The following is a 20,950-nucleotide window of genomic DNA, read 5'->3' as shown; positions in this document are numbered from 1 at the left end:
ATCACCACCACAACTGCCCCGACACACACAGTACAATATGTGGGGGCCAACCCCATAACCCCTATAGCCCATAACCCCTTATAACCCCACAACCCCAAACCCCAATAACCCCATACCCCTATAACCCCATAACCCCATAGCCAACCCCATAACCCCATAAATAACCCCATAACCCCCACAACCCCATAAATAACCCGATAACCCACAAGCCCATCACCTAATAGCCCCTATAACCCCATACCCCATTACCTGCTATCAGTCACCGCCGTCCCCGTGTCCCCGTGCTCTCGGTGCATACACAGAGCGATATGACGCCGGGGTGAGCGGGCAGAACCTCCTGGTGTGCGCGTTGTCCCGCGTGGCGCCGCACTGCGGACACACGTAGCGCCGCAGGATGGGGCACAGCACGCGGCCACGCGCGTCCTTCAGAGCGTGGCTGCTCCACACCGCGCGGGACTCCCCGTTACGGCGGCAGAACGGGCAGAACGGGGACGGGAAACGGGGGCGGGCTGATAAGGGGGGGCGGGCCGACAGGGGGCGCTGTGGTGGTGCGATAGTGGGTCGTGATAGTGAGAAGGAGGGCCTTGGTGGTGATAGGGGGGGACATGGTGATAAGGGGGGTGGGGGGATGGGGGGGGGTCCTGCTGATAAGGGAGGTCCTGCTGACGCTGTGCTGAGCCGTGGTGACACCGACACACCTGGGGACACACACAGACATGGTGGAACATGGCAAATGGCGACCAGGGATGGGGACACCCCCCCAATATGGTGACCCCAGTGGCAATGACCCCAGGTGACCCCCATTATGTTGACCCCCCCCCATGACAGTGACCCCAGTAATGGTGAACCCCCCCAATATGGTGACACCCCCATGATGGCGACCCCAGTGACACTGACCCCAGGTGACCCCCCGGTCACATTGCCAACCCCCTGCCGTTGCCCCCCCCCCCCCCCCATTCCCATACCTGCCGTCCCGGTTTGGTCCGCTCGGTTCTGTCCCGTCCCGGCTCGGTCCGTTCCGTTCAGTCCGGTCCTATGGTTCCGTTCCCGCAGCAGAGCCCTCAGCAGGGCCGGCAGCCCCATGGAGTCGCACCACGGCTCCCATATAGGGCCGTGATCCCTTATAGGGCCCTGATCCCATAGGGGGCTCTGATCCCATATAGGGCTGTGCTCCCTTATAGGGCCGTGCTCCCCTATAGGGCCATGCTCCCTTATGGGACCGTGCTCCTCTATAGGGCCCTGATCCCATATGGGGCCCTGATCCCATATAGGGCTGTGATCCCTTATAGGGCCATGCTCCCATAGCCGTCCATGCGCCCCTATAGGGCCGTGCTCCCCTATAGGGCCGTGCTCCCGTTGCCGTCCGTGCTCCATTCCCCGCCCCCAGCCCCGTCCCCCACCTCCTTTATCCCCCGACCCCCCCCTTTATCCCCCCCCATTGGAGCCGCCTCGTCTGCCCTGTGGGGCGGCGGCGTCTGGGGCTGCTGCCGTGTGGGGTCGGTGGTGCTGCTGTGGGGTGGGGCTGGCACCGGGGGAGCGTTGGGTGGGGGGCACCTCATGGGGGCACGGGGGGGGCCCGGCGGGGGCTGATGGGCCCCTTTGGGGTCCCATTGTAAGAAGTTTGTAAACGTTTGTTCATTGTGTGGGGTGTCACAGTTTGTCAGTGTTTGGGGGGATGTTGCTGGGGGTGGGGGCTGTGCGGGAGCGGGGTCGAGCGGGCTGCCGGGTTCCTGGATAATCCCCCAGTGGTGGACATTCAGAACGATTCTGCACAGCCAGTATGGTTTTGTCTTCTTATCTGGTTATGGAGTGTGACATTATAATGCACACTGGACTGAACTGGAATGCCACGAAGATTCTGTACAATAGTGTTACATTGAACTTGGAAAAGTTGTAACTCCATTGTGTACTGTGCTGTTATCTTGAACTTGAGTGCACTGTTCTCTACAAGTTGACTAAGTGTTGCCATACAGCATTTCACAATTGTTAGGCAGATTGCTGTTGTGTGCTTTCAGGATTGTAGGCACTACAGCTGCATCACTTTGGTCTGTTATTATGACAGCTTAATTGTTTTTTGCATATGTTTAATGTTTGATTCATTTGCGGAATAGCCTTAAATGTGCGAATCACCTTTGGAGTAACAGGGAGTACGTGGGGGAACCTTTACAGGGGCTGGAGATGATAAAGAGGGGGGAGATGTTGGGTATTGGGCAGGTGGTGCCTGCGTGCACCAGGGCTGGAGTCAGGGAGGTCACGGGTATCTGATAGGGGCGGTCACCTGCACCATTAAATAGGGTTTGTGGCATGGCATTAAACTGGTACTTTCGGCGTTACACACTGTGTGTTCTGGTTAGCATTTGGGCTGCTGTGCTAACAGATGTGTCTGGGGTTATCTTGTTTTAAAATGGAAGGGCTCGTAAGGAGCAGAGGGATGTGAGGTATTTCTAGTCCGCTTCATGCTCCCGATTCTAGAACCCTTCCAATTGTGAGGAGAACAGAAGTGCTGAGCTGTGTGCGTGTTCCACGGTGCAGAGTCCAGTGACAGTTGGTGCCCCGTGTCTGTGCTGAGCAGCATTGAGGTCTTTAGGAACATAGGAATCTGCCAATCTGTTGTGAAGGTACTAAAGGTAAAAAGGCAGCATTTCTATCAGTATTGGAGGAGGGAAGGAAACTTTGTCCTTAACTGCTGTTTTTGTTCCCTTTGTCATGCAGTCAGTCCAGCAACTAACTTGAGAGCCCGACTTCTCCTCTCTTTAGTTTAGATTTGGGAAAATTCCCTGAAAAAAAACATTTTTTTTTTGGAAAATTCACTAGTGTTTGTGTGAGTAAAAGGTTCCAGCCTTTCCTTACTGACTGTAGGAAATGCTTAGCACAGAAAAGTGCAGCACTTTAATGAAAGAGTTCCGAATCACTTGAATTTGATCTTCTGTCTGTCCTGGTTGTAGGTTTTACTGCATTTGATACCTTAAAAAAATAAAAACCAACAAAACAAACCTAAAATACCAAAATATTTGATTTTTACATCAGAAAAGAAAAAAAAACAACAACCCAAACCCTTGTTGTGGCTGAGCAGAACGTGCTGCAGCTCCATGCAGTGCTGAGTTACCGTATTCAGGCACATGTGTGTGGATTTGTGTATTGATACGCACTGGCATGCTTTTGCTGTACAGGTAACAAAGACAGGGGAAGGTTTTAGTGTTTTCTTCATAGGTGAAGAAACCTTGAAGACCAGAAATTCCAACTTACAGAATTTGACATTGGCAAAGTGAGGAGGAAAATTCTTCCTACCCCGTTATTCTTAATTGACGGATTCAGTGTTGGTTCGGCCTACAGGAGAAGTGAACTGCAAGGCTTGGAAGATCGCTGTCTTTGCTGAGGTTGTCCAGGTGGGTGAGCTTGAAGACCTGCAGCGGTCAGACAAATGTGTTGGGGTTACTCACTGCTGTCACTCGTGGTGTTGAAGGAGGGGCTCCATTGGAGGGCTTGCAGCCGTGCAGCCCTGGGGCTCCGTGCTGAGTCAGGGTGATGTTACTAGAGTTTGACCAGTGTTGAGGAGGGCAATGTTTTGAAACAACTGCTCCTGAGAGACTGATTGAATGAAGAGAAGAAAGCTGGGAAGATGATAGATAGGAGCACAGCTCAAATTTATGTGCTTCTGATATTTCAGTTTTTTCTTGCATGCTCAGCTTCTTTTTGCTCCTGTGGCCTTTGCCTTGCAGATTGTTTTCCTGAATTTAAGCTTTTACTGGGTGAATGTTGTGAAGGGGGGGATTTCCTTGTTCACCCAGTAGCCAGTTGGATGGGCAACTGGTGACTCAGCATTTATCTGTGTGGGTTTTCAGCCTTGCCTGCCATCTTTGTGCAGTGGTTGTAAGGTTAGGATCAAAGTTTTAAATTGATCCTTTTCTTCCTGTAGCTACGCTGCCAAGTCCACCAGAGTCTGCAGGTGACGATCCGAGGGCAGCTCAGATAACAGTGCAGCAGAGCAAGCTTTCCGTGCAGTCCGATCCCTCTCCACAGTCGGTGGAAGTGATGGAAGTGGAAAACTCAGAGAATGTCCCAAGCCCGACACATCCTCCCGTTGTCATCAATTCTGCAGATGATGACAAAGGTGATGGTGAGTGTGGTTGATTTCCCGGTTCTCTAGTAGTTACACTATTCACTTAGTCTGCTTCTATGGGTTTACCAGGTAAGTGTAGCAGTTTAAATAAAGAACCCATCTGTAGTCACTTACATTTGTACTTAAGAATATTAACTGTGGGCTGAAGTGTCATTGTATGAGCTACATAAATGTGGGAAATCTGATTGAATTCCTACCGCGTACCTGAAGAGGCTGATTTTTTCTTTCCTTGTACAGACCAGCTTTCTAAGGAGGGAGAAGAAATAAAAACACCTGTCCAGCAACCAGCTAAAGAAAACCATCATGGATTGCGGATCATTTCCATTAGGAAATCTAATGCTGATACAAAACAAGGTATTCCAGGATTAATCAGAAGCACTTGCCAATTAACTCCAAACCAATTTATTGTACAAACACAACAGAACATAGGGTTGCTGAATGGACTCGGCTATTTCCATGATCTTGTTCCTACCTCGTAACTTCATGTGCCTTTCAGATTAGGAAGGTAAACTCCTTTGTTTAGAGCATTAGAGCACGACGAGGCCACAGCATGGAGTTTAAGTGCCTGTATGTGCATCTTTCCAACCAGTGATGAAAGCCACATTTGCTGATAGAGGAATCTAATGTCATGTGGATGGGATAAAGTAAGGGATAAAGCCTACTTTTAATATCCAGAAGGATGAAAGGAGGGCAGCAGACAGACATCAGGTCCATGGTGCTCTTAGCTGTGGGGAGAGCTGACAGGGTTTGTTCTGCATGCTTCTGAGCAGGAGGCAGTTTGCAGAGCTGTGGTCCTCAGCGTGTGCCTCTGTCCTTCAGTCTCATTCACTGCTCTGTGTTCCCAGATGACAGTCTGAATTTTGGAATAAAAACACTTGAAGAGATCAAACTGAAGAAACAAAAGGATAAAACCAAACAACAAAGTGGTGAGTTCATATGCCCTACTTTGTTATCCTTCTGATAATACTCAGATAGCTGGCACTGTGTTGGGGAATAGAGCTGTGCAGTGGTTGTTGCACATTGGACAGTAGTGAGTAACAAATGCGCTTTGGTCTTTGTGACGGTTCTGTCAGGTTTGTTTTTGTTTTTGGCAGTGGCTTTTCTTTTTCTTGTTGTAAACACTGTCTGTTTGTTCACTTGGATCAGAAGGGCCTTCAGAAGCTCCTGCTCATCTGCTCCAATCTCAGACTGTTCCTGTGCCTAAGAAGGAGAATGTGCGGACACTGGTCAGAACTGTGATGCTGTCTGCAAAGCAGGGTAATGAGGAGTACCTTTGTTTCCATTTGGTGGCTCCTAAGTGGAATGGATAAATTACAATTGGGACTTACCCTGAGTGCATTACAGTTGCAATATTATTTTCTGTCAGGGCTGTCAAAGTGGTGTCTTTTGGGTGTATTTGTTTTGGGTGGGAAATGGGCTCACAAGACAGTAATTCTGTTGGTTTCTGACAAATAAGCACTTTGTTTTTCTTTGTTTTAGGGGAGAAGCCTGTGATTCAATTGAATATTGCTGATGAACCTGGAAAACAGGAATCCTCTGTAGGTAAGGGCTGCTTGTGAGCTGCTGTTTGGCTGCCTCCACGCAAATGGGAGGGCACTGCTGAAGCAGGAGGGAGGAAAGTGTGTCGTGGGTCTGTGATGACTCCGTGTGGCACACAAGTGTAGCAGCTGGAAGGTGAATTTGAGAACATACACTTGGAGAAACCAAAGTTTGTGGTTGACTGTTGTAAAAATCTTTCTCCAAAGGAATTATCTTAGGAATGTTGTTGTTTTCTCTCTGTAGCTGATGTCAGTGGCCTTCCGCTGAAACGCAGCCTTGCAGAAAGGCTGGGGAAGAAGATCAAGATTGACAGAGCACCAAGGAGAGGTAAATGGTCATTGGTGTTTGCTGCACAGATTCTCTAGGCTTTCTGCTTGTTCTTTCCTGGAAGCGTTCTCTTTGCGTGCTTGCTGAAGTCTTCATCACTGGGATTTGAAGTTCCTTTCCCTGCCCCGTTTTGAAACGTGAGCACAGAGCTGGCATTTATGCAGCATCCCTGGTTTGTTCCGTTCTGTAGTTCAAGGCATGAAGTCTCTGAAGGAGAGACAGGGGCATACTTGTGCTCAGATAGATAATAACTAGGTATTACACCTGCTTTCCCCTTTTTCCTTCTCATGAATTTAGACCACTTCCACAGAGCCCTAAATGTTAATTTGAAAGGGAAAAATCGGACTGGTTTTCAAAATATAGGACAGGTGGCTTTGGAGAGAAAACTGCAGAGTGAAGCTGTCCTGTGATGCGCTGTTGGGAACACTCATATTCTGTAATATTATGACAAATCTGCAAACTTAAGCTCTCATTGGACTCTCATTTAATCATTATGCTTCTCCTTTCTTGATGATGGCAGAGAAGGGTGCCAAGCCAGCAGGGGAGATCCATGTCAAAACTCTGGAAGAGATCCGTCTTGAGAGAGCGAATCAGCGAGGAGAAACCCCAGCTGCCCCCCAGGCAGAAGGGTGCTGTAAGGTGGAGGATCCCAGCTCCAGGGTGAGGCCTTCCCCTGCAGTTCACATCAAAAGCTACTCGGAAGCCCTGGCTGAAAGGAAACACAAAGGACTGGAGGAAGAGAAGCAAAAAGTAGAAGAGCTTCTTACTGACAAGAGAGCTGAGGGTAAATGCAAGAACAAGAGAATTTTCCCTCCACCTGGGCCGGGTAAAGTGAAACTGGAAGAGCCACGGCGTAAAATCAAGAGATTGGAAGAAGTTCATATTAAAACCTTGGAAGAAATCAAGCAGGAGAAAGCCCTGCGGATGCAGCAGATCACAAAGCCAGCAGGTATGGAGGTGCTTCACTGTCTGCTCTGCCGAAGTGCTTCCTCTGTCAAGCAAATGGAGTTTGCCTGGGCTGTTTCTTACAACATGTATTTAACTGTGGAGAAGAGCTGTGGGAATGACAGGACAACCTGGACTCCTCTCGAGGCACAATTGTACCAGCTCTCTCTTCTTCCTGTAGCCAAGGGCAAGGTGTGTGAGAAGCCTTGGGATGGCAAAGCCAGCAGCCCCACGAAGCGAGCAAGGAAGCGGAAGGCTGCTGAGATCTCTCCTTCTGCTGTGGCAGCTGCGAATCCTCGGAGAAGCACTGAAGAAGAGGAGCCTCCAGCTAAAAAGGCTAAAATAGCAGCTTTGGTAAGGAGGGGAGGAAGTGTCAGTGCTGTCCTGGTCAGGCTTACTGTTAACGTCCTTCAGGAGCCCCTTGGCCCCCATGTTGGGTTAAGGCTCAGCAGTGCTGAAGGAGAAGTGCTGCAGAGGAAGGATCTCCTGAGCAATCATTGACTTTGTCTTCCTTCTTTCCAGACTGCTGCTCCAGCCCTGCCGGAGGTCAGCCTGCTCACCAAGGCTGTAGAAGAAGATGACCTTGAAAAGTTCATCTCGGAATTCTTAGAGGAAATGGAAGGACAATATGACTTGGAGCTGGAGAAGGATGTGGATGAACTCCATCTTGAACTTTCCGAGATGATTGACAGTATAACTGAGTAGTCTTATAGTATATATATATATATATAAATAAATATTTTAAAAGGCTTCACAATAATGAGTCTTAAAGCACAGCTGAACTGGTAAAAGATTGGCAGACTGCATTCCATTGTCCTGAGTTTTCCTGCGGGTCAGAGTTGAGGTCCTGTGCATCCATTCCCTGCTCCTGGTTGGCTCCTTTCAGCAGCAAGAGGACAAAGCAGTTCTGTGACAGCCCAGAAGGACGTCCATCCAGAAGGAGAACCCACGTCTCCTCGCCCGCTCCTTCTTCTCCTGTAGGTGAAGATGGGGCAGAGATGGAGGTCAGGGTCTGCTGCACAGCAGGGGGATCATGCAGGACTCGGGAGCCCGGCAGCACAACAGTGCTGGAAGGAGCCCTGTCCTCAAGGAGACCCCATTGCATGGGGAGACCACTGTTGGATGGGGAGACCCCGGGTGCTGTGTGTTCTGCCCCTTACCAGCTGTGCCTCCACCAGCTCCGGCAGCACAGCCCCAGGCTCACACTCCACCTCCAGCTCCATCTGATGCTGTTGCCTGTGTTGAACAAGGCTTGGTTGGAGTCTATCACCACGGGGGGCTCCCCAGCACTGTGTGCCCACCCCCCAGGGCTGGGATGGGGCTGCTCTGCCACACCGTGCAGTAACCAGAGCCCTATCTCCAGCAGCACTGCAGTCCCATTGCTGCCCCAGGTGTGTCAGAGACCCCCGTGTGCAGGCGTGGGGTGCAGGGTCCCATGGGTGGGTCCCACTCACCAGGCACCCTCCAGCTCCAGCTCCTCCCGCTCCTCTCGCAGGCGCTGTTTCTCCCTGCGCAGCACCTGGAAGACAAAAACATGAGCTCCAGGTCCACAACATGGGGGTGGGCAGCCCCCCACCCCTTCCCTCAACCCACCACACTACCTCGATCTCCTCTGTCTCAGCCTTCAGCTGCTCTTCCAGCTGGGCAATGAGCTGCTTCTCCTGCAAGACAAAGCGTGTACCACCAGGGGTGGCTGCGTTGGGTCCCATGGACCCGAGGGATTGGGACCGACGTCCTCCTGCACAGCCAGAGGCGTGAGGATGCCGAGCTGTGAGGACGAGCCCTCACTGCCCCCTACCTGCTCCAGCTCCTCTTTACGGGCAGCCGTTCTTTCAGCCCGTATTTGCTGGGCATTCTGTGGGAAAGCAGAAGAGCATCGACCGTCAGGGCACCGGTGCTCCCATGGGGCTCCGTCCCCTCCTGCCTCCTCCATCGGGGCAAGCAGGACCTGCAGGGCTGGAGTTGCAGACCCACACGAGGGCACTTCTCCCATCCCACACCACACAGCAGCATCTCCTCACCTTCAACAAAGACTCCCTGGCCGTGGCCGTGCGGTTCTCCATGAGCTGCTCATGAGCCTGTGGGAGGGGAAAGGAGCAGCGTTGTCCCCCGGCCCTCTGCTGCCATGCCATGGGCAGGGTGCCCTTCAGCCGGCAGCTCGGCCCTTGTGTGCCCGTCCATTAGGTGCTCACCTGCTCCAGCTCCTGCAGCAGCTCCACTTGCTGCATGCTGTTAATGTTCCGCTGGCAAACTGGGCCCGCATTGCTGTACCACTCACATAGCTGCTTGCAGGACCCGCACCGCTTGCGGAATGGGGCCGGCTGGTGCCCATTGGCAAGGGTGCCGTGTGCTGGCTGTGGATCCCCACACCTTTGCTGGTGCCATTTGGACTCCTGGGAGCCACAGCCTGTTGCGGGGCTGTCCTCCCACCAGCTCATCTTGGTGCGCATCACACACGCGTGTTGCTCCTTGTTGGCAACTGCCACGTGGGAACTCATCCCTTCCAAATGCTTCCAGTCGTTCGCCAGAAGCTCCTCCAGGATGTGACACCCACCGCCCTGCAGCCGCTCTGATGCGGCTCCTGGGTTCCATGTCACACAGCAGCCTATTCACGCAATGGAATGCAGGCGGTGATGGCTGCTGCCCATTCTGAGCCCGCCTGCTGCCTGCCCTGCCTGCAGGAGCCCAGCTCTGCTCTTTTCAGGCTGATGCTCACCCCTTGTGTGCCATGGCCCCCACCAGTGGGGATGGAGGTGGCCTCCTCAGGCAGGCTGGCCTCAGGATGAGATGCTGAGCCCGCTGCCCATCATAGCATCTTCCTGCATGGGCCTGAATCTCTTGACCGCTGCCATCTCTAATGATGAGCATCTCGATTGCTGCAGCTCTCACTGGTGCTCATTGGGCACCCAGGGCAGGTCGGCCTCAGAGCTCAATGAGGATCAAGGGGCAGGCTTGGCTTTCTTTGACACGGGACTTGTTTTCAGCCAAAATAAGCTTAGAAAACTGCAGGCTCCCCCCCCTGAGACCCCACAGTGCAGAGGAGAAACAACCCGCAGTGCTCTGGGCAAGTGCTGTGAGCTGTCAAAGCTCTTTAGTGGGGGCATAGGGCCCATTGGAACCAACCCATTCGTTGTGAGCATTGAACACATTGAGTATTGAAGTTCAGCTTGGATCTGCTCAGGCTCCCATTCCTGTCCTTCCAGTGAAGTGAAACCCTCCAGGCAGCATCTGGTTGGTCCATCCAGTGGCAGAGAGAAAATCCTCCTGTGGCACCTGTTAGGAACTGTTTGTGCTTTGAGTTTTCCTTTCTAGGTGAGGCCGGACACGTCAAACCACCAGGAGAAGCCATGAAGGGTCATAAACAGCACAGCTGGTTATTGGGATCCTGGAAAGAAAGAATGCACCTCTCTGCATTCTGGGATAAATAGTGATATTCGGGTGAAAACTGTCTAAATCTTCACATAAATAGATATTGAATGCTGAAATCATTGCATTTTTTGAGACAAAAATCTTATACTGGGGAGAAAGAATCATATTGCGCTAAGAAGAGTGATTTTTTGTAGAAAATTTCTTCTTTTGGAGATGAAAAGCAGTGTTTTGGGAAGAAAATGTCTTTTTGTTGGGATCAAGGGTGACACTATAGTGAGATCATCGGCCTTTGTCCTGGAAGGGCTTCCCTGGCCTGCAGGCATTTGAGCTGGCAGTGCCCCCCAGAGCAGACAGCTGGCTTTTAGCCTGGCAGTGCCCATCTAACCGCATTACCAGCTTCAGGCCTGGCAAGGTCCCCCCGGACTACGTGGCCGGCTTTTGGCCTCACAGGCCCAGCAGGTCAGTCAGCCATTTTGTTGCCTGGCAGTGAGCCCCGGGCAGGCTGGATGTTGGCCTGGTAGGACTCCCCAGGCTGGCCAGTCAGCTTTTGGCCTTCCAGTGTTTGCCGGCCGGCGGCAGGCTCTTGGCCTGGCAGGGCTTCCCAGGCCTGCAGGCTTCTGGCCTGGCAGGGATCCCCAAGCCGGCCTTTGGCCTGGCAGGCGCCCCGCAACCATCCGACCAGACGGCTTTCTCCTTCGGGCCTTCCTTGCCATCTGGCTTTTGGCCTGGCTGGGACCCCATGTGCCAGCAGGGGTTCTAGAGGTTATGGGATGGGTTTGGGGTTGGGATGGGTTATGGGATGGTGTTGGGGTGGTTTACACGGGTTATGGGATGGAGTCGGGGGGGGGGACGGGACACAAAGGGAATGTGCGCAGTCCCCCTCCCATTTTAACCCAAGGACCAGTGTCTTCTGGCTCCCGTGCCGTGCCCTGTCCTACAGCCCCCTCCTCATGCCATGTGGAACGCCAGTGCCAGCAGTGCCAGCAGTGCGGCCACCATGTTAGAACCCTGGCCATGTCACAGCAGTCACCTTGGTCACTACTGCCCCACACAACGCACTCACCTCTGAGAGCTCTGGCCATTAACAGCCATGTGGGGAGCTAAGAGAGCGAGGCTGGAGGATTCCCAGGATTTAGGTGGGAAGATGTAGCTGGGGACAGCAGGGTCGAAGAGGAGGAGGAGGGGGCCCGCCAAGACCATCAGGCGGCAGACAGGCAAGAGAGCCCGTTCCCGTCATGCCTGGACCAGCCGTGTGAGTCCCTCCATGGAGCCCATGGAGGTGGATCCACCTCCTGATGAACCCTTAATAAGCCCTCCGGCCCATAACGGAGCCCATAACAAAGCCTCTCCTCTTTGCATTGGCAGGAGAAGCCCCTTCAATCCTACCAAAGGATCAAACTGGATGTGTGGAGCAACTGGGGGTACGCGGAATACACCTGCGTGTACCGATTCGAAATCCACGGCAACCCCTAAAAACACCTAGAAACCCCTAAAAATCCCTAATAAACCCTAAAAACCCCTAAAAAAACCTAAAAACCATAAAAAACCCTAATAAACCCTAAAAACCCCTAAACTCTGATGTCTACCAGAGGGTTTTAATTAGGGATTGATCATTCAATGAAGAGATGTCGATGACTTTCTGCCCGCCTCGAGGCTGGTTGGGGGGAGGGAGGAGCTGCGGGGATGAGTTGGGTGGGTGTTTGGGGGGGGGACTGGGGTGGGGACCAGGGCTAAGCCACAGGACAAGCAGGCCAACTTGGCCAAGTTCCCCAGGGCACAGCACATGCTGGATGAGGCAGAGGAACGTGCTGACACGGCTGAGTCCCAGGGTAACAAGCTGCAGGCACGGAGCCGTGACATCAGCATCAAGGTGGGTTCCTACCCCACATCCCTGCCCTCCATCTTCTCACCTCCCTCCATCTCCTTTCCCAATAGAAAGGACTCAGTGAGGAACGAAAGCTGCAGATGCTCTGCCTTCCAGCCCCAACCTCTGATCTCACAACCCCTTTGGATCTCTCAACTCTCCTGCTTTCAGCCAATAAGAATTGTTGAGCGGCAGCAGCTGCATTTGTGGGACAGGGCTTAGTGTGGGTGGTGCTGTGGGGTTGGTGTGGGAGCCACGGGAGATGGAGGGTGGCCAAGAGTGTGAGTTGGCCACTCAGGCCATCCCACAGTGCCGTGAACCTTGATCCATGGTGACTGAACATCATCGTAACTGGCTGTGGGGCACAGTTGGTTGCTACAGGACAGTATGTTCCCCTATGCACTTCTATGGGTCCCTGCAGGTACATGTGTGAGTGTGTCAGTATAGCTTCTCGGAGTCGGGTTGCTTGGGAATGCAGCCCAAAGCGGGTGGTAAACTCCATCTAAGGCTAAATACCGGCATGAGACCGATAGCCAACAAGTACCGTAGGGGAAATTTGAAAAGAACTTTGAAGAGAGAGTTCAAGAGGGCGTGAAACCGTTAAGAGGGCGACCTCAGGTCCCATATGGGTCTGTATTTGTTCCCCTTGGCTCCCCGTGGGTCTCTATTGCTCCCTGTCGTTCTTATGTGGCTCTATGACTCTCTATGATGTTCTTTTGGTTCTCTATGGTTCCTGTGGGTTACTGCCCCTGACAGACGGTGGGAGGGGCCGGGTGATAAGAAGGGCAGAAACAGCCCCATTTCTGTCCCTGGCTGTGTTGTGTAGAGCCCCATGGGGAACTGTGCAGCACTGCAGTCCCGCGAGGAGTGCAGAGCAGGCAAGTGGAGAGGTGCTTGTGTTCCTGGGAGGAGAGCAAGCCGTTCTCTGTGTCTGTGCGAGGAGTGAAGGAGCCAAAATGCCAGCCCAGCTGGGCAGGTGGGTGCAGCAGGCCCAGAATGTGGGGAGGGGAAGCCAGAATCACTGTGTGCTGCCGGGCTTTCTCCAGCCAGGCAGCCAAACTCCCTTTCCGTGGGCACAGCCCTGTTCCTGCTCTCGGGAGGGCCAGAACGGGGCCAGGCCGCTGCCCACCTTAGCACAGCAGAGCCCCTCACTCTCATGCGTCCCATGGGTGCTGTGGCACTGGCCAGCTCTTGCTAAAGGGCCCCCTGGGACTCACAACTCTGCTGGGCAGAGGAACCCGGTGGCAGCTGTCTGCTAAAAGGATCCCAGGAGACCGTGTCCCCACGCTGGGCTGTGATAACCACCATCTGATCTCTCCCTTAGGCAACGTGTCGCTCAAGAGAGGCGAAGAGGGACTCCCGTCCTGCTTCTAGCGGTCCTTTCTGGTGAGTGTTCCCCACCCAAAGCCATCCCAGCACAGCCAAGGAGCGGGACTGTCCCACACAGCATGTCCCCACTGGGTTGGGAGGAGGGAAATGGGCTGCAGGGCTCCGAGCACTCTGGCAAACTAATGGTCTCTCCTGACTGATATCTCCCACAGCTGGAGCCTTCCTCTGGATATTGGGAGCCTGGGGAAATGTCCTGCAGGTCAGTGCCACAGCGTGCGACAGAAGACAAAGCTCTGCCCTTGAGCCTCCATGGGGACAGGAGGAGTTTGGCCATGGGCCCATCGCTGCTGAGACTCTGTGGGCTCCTGAGCCAGGCTGGGGGCTGCCTTGGCAGCAGGACGGGCTTTGGTGTGGCAGCATCTTCCCAGTGCCCAGCACGGAGCTCAGGCTGAAGGCAACAGCACATGGGAAGAAGGAGCCTTTGGCTCGTCCGTGACACTGTGGCGTCTGGAGGGATGGGAAAGCAAGCGGAGAAGCAGCAGATGCTCTGCAGCACGTGGAGGGCTGAAGGGCCCAACTTTGGGCAGCGGTCCTCTGCAAAGTGCTGGGAAGCAGCAGGAAATTCTGCCAGCGGCTCCCTGGGAAGCTCCTTTGGAAGCTCTGGCCGTGCTCCTGGTGCTTCCTCCCATCAAATGCTTTTCTCTTCCAGGTGGTGTCAGCAGGACCTGTGCATGAGCTCCTGTCTCTGGGGTAAGAACACTTCCTTGCCATGCACCTGGCTCTGTAGCTTGGCCTCGGCTGGCTGTGTGCTCCATGCACGCCTTCACCTTGTGCCCAGGGCTCCAGCCTTTCCCATCTATATGGTGAAGGCAGCCCTTGGCAAAGCAAAGGAACAAAAGGGGCCGGGGGATAAGGAAGGGCACAACCCCCCGGAATCCTTCACCTCGTGGCACTGAAACTCTGACCTGCGGGGTGGACATTGCTGAACAAGACTTGCTTTGCTTTGCCTTCAGGAACTCACTGGTCTGGCCAGAACCAAACCTGAAAAGTACTCAGCTGTCAGTACGGAAGGAGCTCATTGTAGAATCATTGTTTGATGTCCTGGAGGAGAATGGGATCTACGGTCTGAAGAGAGAGGTAATGATAATGCTCCCTCCTGTTTCCTTCCAGCCCTTTACAGGGACACCTCTGTGCTCTGGCCGCCTGCCCCACACCTGGCTCTCAGGCTCAGCCTCCCCTGTGTCTTGGAGCTACTTTGCTCCCCACACTGAGAGCTGATGCTGGTGCTGGCTGCACGGTAAAGCTGGGATCAGGGTGCTCTGTGCAGAGCCATGAATTCCCCCTGGCTGGGCCCCAGCCAGAAGCCTACTGGGCTTGGCTTGGAGGCTGGATGCGGCCCCTGCCAAGAGACTTGTGCTTCAGACTTCTTAGCTGGAAGGGCCATTCTCCAGACCAGCTGCAACTGGAGCTCTGCAGAGCCTGGCTGGCTCAGGGCACGATCTGACTGCCTGTCAAGGCTGTTCTACAGCAGACACAGGGCTGGCAATACTGGGATCAGGCAGAGCCCAAAGTCCATCTTTGCTGTGTCTCTGGAGTGCAGTTCTTGGGTAGGACTCCCTGCTCACACCCATCTCCTGTCTTTGTGCTCACTGTGCTCAACTTGGCCATTGCACAACTGCAAGCTCCTTGCCCAGCATCCAGCTCTGGCGACTCTTTGCCTCACCGCTGATGGACGCATCTCTCTCATTTCAGCCTGATATTTCTGTTGGAAACTGCTGGGCATTCCAAAGTTCGCAGGGCCATGTTGTCATCCAGCTGCCGGAGAACATCTGGCCCACAGCCTGTGGCCCTGTGGCACGTCTCCAAGGCGGTGTCTCCCTCTGGGGGTGTCAGCAGTGCCCCCGAGACTTTGCCATCTTGGTAAGTCTCTGCCTGCTGCTGCTTCTGGAGGCCCCCGAGGAAAAAGCTTTGCCATAGAGCCCCATAAGAGCCCATTGAAATCCTATAGAGCCCCAGAGACAACCAACAGAACACCATAACCAAAACATAAGACCCCATAGACCACCACAGACACCCCAAAAAGCCCTATAGAGCCCCCACAGACACCCCAGAGAGCCCCATAATGCTCCATAAGACCCCATAGAGCTGCACAAGAAGCTCATAGAGATCCAAAGAGCCTCATGGCGCATCATAGACACCCAACAGGGCCCCATAAGGGCCCTACAGACACCCAACAGAGCCCCATAACTGCCACATAGAGCCCTGTAAGACCCCATAGAGCCACACAAGAGCTCATAGAGCACCATAGAGCCACATGGTAGACACCCAACAGAGCCCCATACAACCCCATACAGTTGGGAGCTCCCAAATTTCAGTGGTGGGCTGCTGCAGAGCACGGCATCCTGCCTGAGGGCACCAAATCCCTCGGCTGGTTCCATGTCTCCAAAGGCCTCTGCTGCTCTTTGTGGCCGAGCAGCTGGGAGCAATTGCTTCACGTGCCCTGACTCAGGTTCACCCTCCGTTGTGCTCCAATCCTACCAGAGCACAGGGAGGGTTGGAAGGGCTCCCACCTTTGGCCTCAGTGTGTTCTTTATGGCACGGCCTGCCTAAGTGTGACCTCCATCATCTCTTGTCTTTGAGGGAGTGGATGAGGACGAAAGGGAAACTCCTGGGACTGTATGTTTATGACGTGGGTGGAGATATTGCGCAGACCTTCCATGTTCAGGTATGGCAAGTGCAAGGGGGGAGGCTGGGCTGCCTGCAAGTCATGGGAAGAAAGAGCTTTCCTGCCCACCCTCTGCTCTCCAACATGGCCGACTCCCGTGGGGTCCCTTTTGCAAGCCTTTGGAAGCACTTGTTGTGCCGGGGCTCTTCCCATGCCCATAACAAAGCCTCTCCTCTGCTACTGCTTCACTTGTATACTGAGACCTTGAAATAACTACAAACTACTTCACTTATATAATGAGACCTTGAAAGAAAAGATTCTTCTCTTGTTCTAAAGGCACAAACAACATTTGATTCCCACACTGATAAGATCAGTGATAACAAGAGAGGGGTCTGCATGCTAAACAACTATTGAATATGGATCAGAATTCCAGGAAATCATTGACTGTGTATTAGGTTTACCCATATCTATGGGGTGAACAGTGGGAGCTATGGGGCACTATGAGATCTATGGGATGCTTTGGGATCTATGGGGAGAACAGTGGGAGCTATGGGGCACTATGGGGCACTGGTCCCCCTCTGGCCCATAACGAAGCCTCTCCTCTTTGCATTGGCAGAAGAAGCCCCTTCAGTCCTACAAAAGGATTAAAATGGATGTACGCAGCAACTGGGGGAACGCGGAATACACCTGCGTGTACCGATTCGAAATCCACGGCAACCCCTAAAAACACCTAGAAACCCCTAAAAATCCCTAATAAACCCTAAAAACCCCTTAAAAAACCTAAAAACCATAAAAAACCCTAATAAACCCTAAAAGCCCCTAAACTCTGATGTCTACCAGAGGGTTTTAATTAGGGATTGATCATTCAATGAAGAGATGTCGATGACTTTCTGCCCGCCTCGAGGCTGGTTGGGGGGAGGGAGGAGCTGCGGGGATGAGTTGGGTGGGTGTTTGGGGGGGGGACTGGGGTGGGGACCAGGGCTAAGCCACAGGACAAGCAGGCCAACTTGGCCAAGTTCCCCAGGGCACAGCACATGCTGGATGAGGCAGAGGAACGTGCTGACACGGCTGAGTCCCAGGTAACAAGCTGCAGGCACGGAGCTGTGACATCAGCATCAAGGTGGGTTCCTACCCCACATCCCTGCCCTCCATCTTCTCACCTCCCTCCATCTCCTTTCCCAATAGAAAGGACTCAGTGAGGAACGAAAGCTGCAGATGCTCTGCCTTCCAGCCCCAACCTCTGATCTCACAACCCCTTTGGATCTCTCAACTCTCCTGCTTTCAGCCAATAAGAATTGTTGAGCGGCAGCAGCTGCATTTGTGGGACAGGGCTTAGTGTGGGTGGTGCTGTGGGGTTGGTGTGGGAGCCACGGGAGATGGAGGGTGGCCAAGAGTGTGAGTTGGCCGCTCAGGCCATCCCACAGTGCCGTGAACCTTGATCCATGGTGACTGAACATCATCGTAACTGGCTGTGGGGCACAGTTGGTTGCTACAGGACAGTATGTTCCCCTATGCACTTCTATGGGTCCCTGCAGGTACATGTGTGAGTGTGTCAGTATAGCTTCTCGGAGTCGGGTTGCTTGGGAATGCAGCCCAAAGCGGGTGGTAAACTCCATCTAAGGCTAAATACCGGCATGAGACCGATAGCCAACAAGTACCGTAGGGGAAATTTGAAAAGAACTTTGAAGAGAGAGTTCAAGAGGGCGTGAAACCGTTAAGAGGGCGACCTCAGGTCCCATATGGGTCTGTATTTGTTCCCCTTGGCTCCCCGTGGGTCTCTATTGCTCCCTGTCGTTCTTATGTGGCTCTATGACTCTCTATGATGTTCTTTTGGTTCTCTATGGTTCCTGTGGGTTACTGCCCCTGACAGACGGTGGGAGGGGCCGGGTGATAAGAAGGGCAGAAACAGCCCCATTTCTGTCCCTGGCTGTGTTGTGTAGAGCCCCATGGGGAACTGTGCAGCACTGCAGTCCCGCGAGGAGTGCAGAGCAGGCAAGTGGAGAGGTGCTTGTGTTCCTGGGAGGAGAGCAAGCCGTTCTCTGTGTCTGTGCGAGGAGTGAAGGAGCCAAAATGCCAGCCCAGCTGGGCAGGTGGGTGCAGCAGGCCCAGAATGTGGGGAGGGGAAGCCAGAATCACTGTGTGCTGCCGGGCTTTCTCCAGCCAGGCAGCCAAACTCCCTTTCCGTGGGCACAGCCCTGTTCCTGCTCTCGGGAGGGCCAGAACGGGGCCAGGCCGCTGCCCACCTTAGCACAGCAGAGCCCCTCACTCTCATGCGTCCCATGGGTGCTGTGGCACTGGCCAGCTCTTGCTAAAGGGCCCCCTGGGACTCACAACTCTGCTGGGCAGAGGAACCCGGTGGCAGCTGTCTGCTAAAAGGATCCCAGGAGACCGTGTCCCCACGCTGGGCTGTGATAACCACCATCTGATCTCTCCCTTAGGCAACGTGTCGCTCAAGAGAGGGGAAGAGGGACTCCCGTCCTGCTTCTAGCGGTCCTTTCTGGTGAGTGTTCCCCACCCAAAGCCATCCCAGCACAGCCAAGGAGCGGGACTGTCCCACACAGCATGTCCCCACTGGGTTGGGAGGAGGGAAATGGGCTGCAGGGCTCCGAGCACTCTGGCAAACTAATGGTCTCTCCTGACTGATATCTCCCACAGCTGGAGCCTTCCTCTGGATATTGGGAGCCTGGGGAAATGTCCTGCAGGTCAGTGCCACAGCGTGCGACAGAAGACAAAGCTCTGCCCTTGAGCCTCCATGGGGACAGGAGGAGTTTGGCCATGGGCCCATCGCTGCTGAGACTCTGTGGGCTCCTGAGCCAGGCTGGGGGCTGCCTTGGCAGCAGGACGGGCTTTGGTGTGGCAGCATCTTCCCAGTGCCCAGCACGGAGCTCAGGCTGAAGGCAACAGCACATGGGAAGAAGGAGCCTTTGGCTCGTCCGTGACACTGTGGCGTCTGGAGGGATGGGAAAGCAAGCGGAGAAGCAGCAGATGCTCTGCAGCACGTGGAGGGCTGAAGGGCCCAACTTTGGGCAGCGGTCCTCTGCAAAGTGCTGGGAAGCAGCAGGAAATTCTGCCAGCGGCTCCCTGGGAAGCTCCTTTGGAAGCTCTGGCCGTGCTCCTGGTGCTTCCTCCCATCAAATGCTTTTCTCTTCCAGGTGGTGTCAGCAGGACCTGTGCATGAGCTCCTGTCTCTGGGGTAAGAACACTTCCTTGCCATGCACCTGGCTCTGTAGCTTGGCCTCGGCTGGCTGTGTGCTCCATGCACGCCTTCACCTTGTGCCCAGGGCTCCAGCCTTTCCCATCTATATGGTGAAGGCAGCCCTTGGCAAAGCAAAGGAACAAAAGGGGCCGGGGGATAAGGAAGGGCACAACCCCCCGGAATCCTTCACCTCGTGGCACTGAAACTCTGACCTGCGGGGTGGACATTGCTGAACAAGACTTGCTTTGCTTTGCCTTCAGGAACTCACTGGTCTGGCCAGAACCAAACCTGAAAAGTACTCAGCTGTCAGTCAGGAAGGAGCTCATTGTAGAATCATTGTTTGATGTCCTGGAGGAGAATGGGATCTACGGTCTGAAGAGAGAGGTAATGATAATGCTCCCTCCTGTTTCCTTCCAGCCCTTTACAGGGACACCTCTGTGCTCTGGCCGCCTGCCCCACACCTGGCTCTCAGGCTCAGCCTCCCCTGTGTCTTGGAGCTACTTTGCTCCCCACACTGAGAGCTGATGCTGGTGCTGGCTGCACGGTAAAGCTGGGATCAGGGTGCTCTGTGCAGAGCCATGAATTCCCCCTGGCTGGGCCCCAGCCAGAAGCCTACTGGGCTTGGCTTGGAGGCTGGATGCGGCCCCTGCCAAGAGACTTGTGCTTCAGACTTCTTAGCTGGAAGGGCCATTCTCCAGACCAGCTGCAACTGGAGCTCTGCAGAGCCTGGCTGGCTCAGGGCACGATCTGACTGCCTGTCAAGGCTGTTCTACAGCAGACACAGGGCTGGCAATACTGGGATCAGGCAGAGCCCAAAGTCCATCTTTGCTGTGTCTCTGGAGTGCAGTTCTTGGGTAGGACTCCCTGCTCACACCCATCTCCTGTCTTTGTGCTCACTGTGCTCAACTTGGCCATTGCACAACTGCAAGCTCCTTGCCCAGCATCCAGCTCTGGCGACTCTTTGCCTCACCGCTGATGGACGCATCTCTCTCATTTCAGCCTGATATTTCTGTTGGAAACTGCTGGGCATTCCAAAGTTCGCAGGGCCATGTTGTCATCCAGCTGCCGGAGAACATCTGGCCCACAGCCTGTGGCCCTGTGGCACGTCTCCAAGGCGGTGTCTCCCTCTGGGGGTGTCAGCAGTGCCCCCGAGACTTTGCCATCTTGGTAAGTCTCTGCCTGCTGCTGCTTCTGGAGGCCCCCGAGGAAAAAGCTTTGCCATAGAGCCCCATAAGAGCCCATTGAAATCCTATAGAGCCCCAGAGACAACCAACAGAACACCATAACCAAAACATAAGACCCCATAGACCACCACAGACACCCCAAAAAGCCCTATAGAGCCCCCACAGACACCCCAGAGAGCCCCATAATGCTCCATAAGACCCCATAGAGCTGCACAAGAAGCTCATAGAGATCCAAAGAGCCTCATGGCGCATCATAGACACCCAACAGGGCCCCATAAGGGCCCTACAGACACCCAACAGAGCCCCATAACTGCCACATAGAGCCCTGTAAGACCCCATAGAGCCACACAAGAGCTCATAGAGCACCATAGAGCCACATGGTAGACACCCAACAGAGCCCCATACAACCCCA

General features: G+C 54.0%; 1 protein-coding gene, 1 long non-coding RNA gene and 2 pseudogenes across 3 annotated transcripts; 3 read left to right on the top strand and 1 right to left on the bottom strand.

The window, feature by feature from the left end:
* Positions 1–394: 394 nt before the first annotated feature.
* LOC146751852 (zinc finger CCCH domain-containing protein 11A-like) lies at positions 395–7,685 on the top strand. The gene is made up of 9 exons (XM_085533585.1): positions 395–569; positions 3,908–4,117; positions 4,358–4,474; positions 4,966–5,046; positions 5,267–5,377; positions 5,600–5,662; positions 5,903–5,986; positions 6,507–7,285; positions 7,454–7,685. The coding sequence occupies exons 1-9, from the start codon at positions 395–397 to the stop codon at positions 7,634–7,636; spliced, it is 1,803 nt and encodes a 600-aa protein (XP_085389711.1). The 3' UTR covers positions 7,637–7,685.
* An 846-nt stretch (positions 7,686–8,531) lies between these two features.
* LOC146751851 (uncharacterized) lies at positions 8,532–9,255 on the bottom strand. 2 transcript variants are annotated; one of them, XR_014941141.1, is made up of 3 exons: positions 8,953–9,248; positions 8,730–8,786; positions 8,532–8,592 (listed from the first exon to the last, which is right to left on the bottom strand). It is a non-coding gene; the product is annotated as an uncharacterized LOC146751851 (long non-coding RNA). The 2 variants fall into 2 exon arrangements; XR_014941142.1 differs by lacking the exon at positions 8,532–8,592 and having other exon boundaries at positions 8,664–8,786; positions 8,953–9,009; positions 9,124–9,255.
* Positions 9,256–13,553: 4,298 nt separating this feature from the next.
* On the top strand, positions 13,554–15,322 carry LOC146751850 (uncharacterized; annotated as a pseudogene).
* Positions 15,323–18,031: 2,709 nt separating this feature from the next.
* On the top strand, positions 18,032–20,430 carry LOC146751849 (uncharacterized; annotated as a pseudogene).
* Positions 20,431–20,950: the final 520 nt, after the last annotated feature.

The sequence above is a fragment of the Coturnix japonica genome, unplaced genomic scaffold, assembly GCF_054131305.1.
Source record: "Coturnix japonica strain WE unplaced genomic scaffold, WE-NBRP24 Scf061, whole genome shotgun sequence".
Lineage (NCBI taxonomy): Eukaryota > Metazoa > Chordata > Aves > Galliformes > Phasianidae > Coturnix > Coturnix japonica.
The sequence above is the reverse complement of the archived record's forward strand: the minus strand, read 5'-3'. Positions and strand labels throughout refer to the sequence as shown.